Source organism: Cariama cristata, unplaced genomic scaffold, assembly GCF_000690535.1.
Source record: "Cariama cristata isolate BGI_N322 unplaced genomic scaffold, ASM69053v1 scaffold22500, whole genome shotgun sequence".
Classification (NCBI taxonomy): domain Eukaryota; kingdom Metazoa; phylum Chordata; class Aves; order Cariamiformes; family Cariamidae; genus Cariama; species Cariama cristata.
Window position 1 is genome coordinate 324 of NW_009595557.1, and position 3528 is coordinate 3851.

General features: G+C 60.6%; 1 protein-coding gene across 1 annotated transcript in view; it reads left to right on the plus strand.

Moving 5' to 3' along the window:
* LOC104163632 (insulin-like growth factor 2 mRNA-binding protein 1) overlaps positions 1-3254 on the plus strand; it is a gene marked incomplete at both ends in the record, with an annotated part of 3570 nt that extends 316 nt beyond the window's left edge. Inside the window, 8 exons of the mRNA XM_009702694.1 lie at positions 414-548; positions 788-910; positions 1444-1579; positions 1680-1802; positions 2123-2239; positions 2441-2515; positions 2814-2945; positions 3141-3254. Of these exons, the coding sequence (XP_009700996.1) occupies positions 414-548; positions 788-910; positions 1444-1579; positions 1680-1802; positions 2123-2239; positions 2441-2515; positions 2814-2945; positions 3141-3254 (955 nt within the window). The remainder of the gene's footprint in view (positions 1-413; positions 549-787; positions 911-1443; positions 1580-1679; positions 1803-2122; positions 2240-2440; positions 2516-2813; positions 2946-3140) is intronic.
* Positions 3255-3528: the final 274 nt, after the last annotated feature.

Genomic DNA, 3528 nt, shown 5'->3' on the forward strand with positions numbered 1-3528 from the left:
TCATTTAGCACGAGCTTGTTGAGCTTCACCCGCCTGCTCTCGCATTCGACCCCTGAGCTTATGTTGGCTGTGGCTCTTGGCCCCCAAGGGAGGTTTTATCTAAGACGTGAAGTGATGGACAGCCCGTCCCGTCCCCCAGGCACGTGCTTGTTCCAGAATTTAATCACTCCTGTTGCTTAAAATAAATAGATGCTGATGGTGTATTTGGATTTCTGTGATTTGAGCTTCTAGCCGCTGTGTCCCTGTTGAGTATCGAGCCCAGAATGAACTCCTCTTGCCTTCCCCGGGTGATAGAACCTTACAGTCGAGTGTGAGCTCCAGGCGGTTGATGGGGAGCGGAGCAGCTGGCACTCGTGCCCCCGGCAAGCCGCAGAGCCGCTTCCCCCGCCCCAGCACCCATCCCGTGCTTGCAGGATCGACGTGCACCGGAAAGAAAACGCGGGAGCTGCAGAAAAAGCCATCAGCATCCACTCCACCCCCGAGGGCTGCTCCGCCGCCTGCAAGATGATTTTGGAGATCATGCAGAAGGAGGCGAAGGACACCAAGACGTAAGTTTTCCCCCTGCTTTTCTGTGCACGCGTATCCCATCCGCGGCTCTTCGCTGGGCTCTGGGACCATCCTGATGCCCGGAGCCATGCGATGCTCCCGCCTGTGCAGGACCTTTGGTTTGGGGGACTCCAAGCGAGAGGACTTGAGCTTCCCCCATCTTTCTGTCCCAAATCCCTCCTCTTCTGGCTGCAGTAATCCTTCATGTTGGTTTTTTTTTTTCCCCCGTTCCTCTCTCAAGAGCTGACGAAGTGCCTCTGAAAATCTTGGCCCATAACAACTTTGTGGGGCGCCTGATCGGCAAAGAAGGGCGAAACTTGAAGAAAGTGGAGCAGGACACGGAGACAAAAATCACCATCTCGTCGTAAGGCTCCTCGCACCCTTTGGGGAAACCACGGCAGACCTTCCTCAGCCCAGGGCGGATGGGGAGGATGAGGAGGAGACGGGTGCTGTGATGAGAGTGGGCAGAGATGCCTGTCTGTCAGCTGGGAAGCCAGCTTGTGGCGTGGGTGCTTTACTCCCCAAAGCTCTCTTGGAAAATCTTGGCTTGATATTTTCTGTATTCCCCTCCCATGCCCTTCGGTGTCCCCTCCCTGCCCCTTCGGTGTCCCCTCCCCGTCCCTTCAGGGCGGCAGAGCTCAGGACCGGCTGGTTTGATGGCCAGGACTGGAGTTTTACTCTCAAGCCATGTTTTTGGGGAAGGCAGAGTGGACTTCCCAGTGCAAACCGTGATGCTGGTCCCTGCCCTGACTGGGACCAGGCAGTCCCAGTACGTGGTGGCGGTGGCACCCTGTGTCCCCGGCACCCCTATAGCACCCATCAGAAGGACAGGAGGACCCAGTGTAGCACTGGTTGGGCAGGGCAAGGTCTCGGTACTGACGCTGGCTTTCCCATCAGCTTGCAGGACCTGACTCTGTACAACCCCGAAAGGACCATCACGGTGAAGGGCTCCATCGAGAACTGCTGCAAAGCGGAGCAGGAAATCATGAAGAAAGTGAGGGAAGCCTACGAGAACGATGTGGCTGCCATGAGTGTGAGTGGGGTTCGGGCCTGCCCGGCGTCTCGGCTGACGGGAGCTCTCTAGGAGGATGCCCTGATAAAAGCAATGCTCATTTCTCTCCTCTCGCCCTCAGTTGCAGTCTCACCTCATCCCTGGACTTAACCTGGCTGCGGTTGGTCTCTTCCCTGCCTCCTCCAATGCAGTACCTCCGCCACCGAGCAGCATCTCCGGGGCTGCGCCGTACAGCTCCTTCATGGTAGGTGAACACCCAGCAGCTCAAACTGCTCCTGCTTCCAGCTCGGGGGTCTCCCCTGCGTGGAGAAGACCCTTGCGATGGTCAGGTTTATGCCTTCAGCATCTCCTGCTGTCAGCAGGCGGGTCAGGTCCAGCGTGGGTGCAGGATCTGATCTTTTAAACTATTGCGAAGGCGATGGAGAAGGTGCTCAGACCCCACAGAGTCTGGTGGTGGCTCAGCCCTGCACCCTTGGGAGGGGTGTGGGCGTCGCTTGGGAGGGGACGTGGAGCCTTGATCCCCGTGGTGGCACTGAGCCCTGAACGGTGACGCTGTACCCGCAGCCTCCGGAGCAGGAGACGGTGCACGTCTTCATCCCCGCGCAGGCGGTCGGTGCCATCATCGGCAAGAAGGGCCAGCACATCAAGCAGCTCTCCCGGTTCGCAAGTGCCTCTATCAAGGTAGGGTTGCCCTGGCGTGGACCCCCCCCCCCATCTGCCGGCACCTCCCCAACTGGGGGCCTTTCTAGCTGGGAAAACCACTTGAAAAGCCTGGGTGGTCGGGCTGGGGGCCCAATCCTGTGGTGCAGGGGAGGGGGGGCATGGCCACCACCCTGCCCGTGCCGCTCCACGCCGCAGCCGCCGTCTCTCTCCCCCCTCCAGATTGCCCCTCCGGAGACGCCGGACTCCAAAGTGCGCATGGTCGTCATCACGGGCCCTCCGGAGGCTCAGTTCAAGGTTCCCCCTGCGCTGCCGTCACCGTGGGGGATTCGGGGTGTCCCTCTCCAACCACCCTGCGGAGCCGGGAAGGGAGGAACGGGGTGGTGATCCCAATTTTAAGCGCCCACCCCCCCAGTCTGCAGCTGGGTAAACCCAGCGTCAGCTCTCCCAGGGGCTGAGCTGGTTTGAAACCCCAAGGAACTGGGATTTCGTGGGATGCTGTCGCGGGGATGGAGACCCCCTGAGCCGGTGGGGACGTGCCAGGGGTAGGACATCTCGGATGGCCCCCGACTCCGTGCTCCCTCCCCTTTTGCAGGCGCAAGGCAGGATTTACGGGAAGCTGAAGGAGGAGAACTTCTTTGGACCGAAGGAAGAAGTGAAGCTGGAGACGCACATCCGTGTCCCCGCCTCGGCCGCGGGCAGGGTCATCGGCAAAGGGGGCAAAACCGTAAGCAGAAGCAATGCTTGGGTGGGGATGGGAGCAGCCTGGTGAGGGGACATCCCTGGGGAGGGGGTGGCTGCTTCGTCCCGGTACCTGGGGACATCCCAGGGAGAGATTTCCCAGGGGACTGGCTGGGATTTCCCGGAGGAACTCATCCTTCCCGGACGGCACGACGGGGTGGTCTCTGCCCCTTCCCCACAGGTCAACGAGCTGCAGAACCTGACGGCAGCGGAGGTGGTGGTGCCGCGGGACCAGACCCCCGACGAGAACGAGCAGGTCATCGTGAAGATCATCGGGCACTTCTACGCCAGCCAGGTACGGCCCCGGCACCTCCCGCTCCAGCGCTCGTGGGTTCTCTGATGGCTCGTATGGGGTTGTGTCCACACTGTGGAAGTTTTTTCCCGTGTCTGGCTGGCGGCGGTTGCAGAAGTGGGTGACGATGAGCTGTGCCTTTTGCCGTGGGTGATGGTGTGGGATGGTGGGAGAAGCAAGGAGAGCTTCGGGGGTCCGTGCACCCCCAGAGCATCACCTCCCAAACCCAACTTCGGCAGGGAACCACGCTGGGAACAGGGCAGGAGGGGATTTCCAG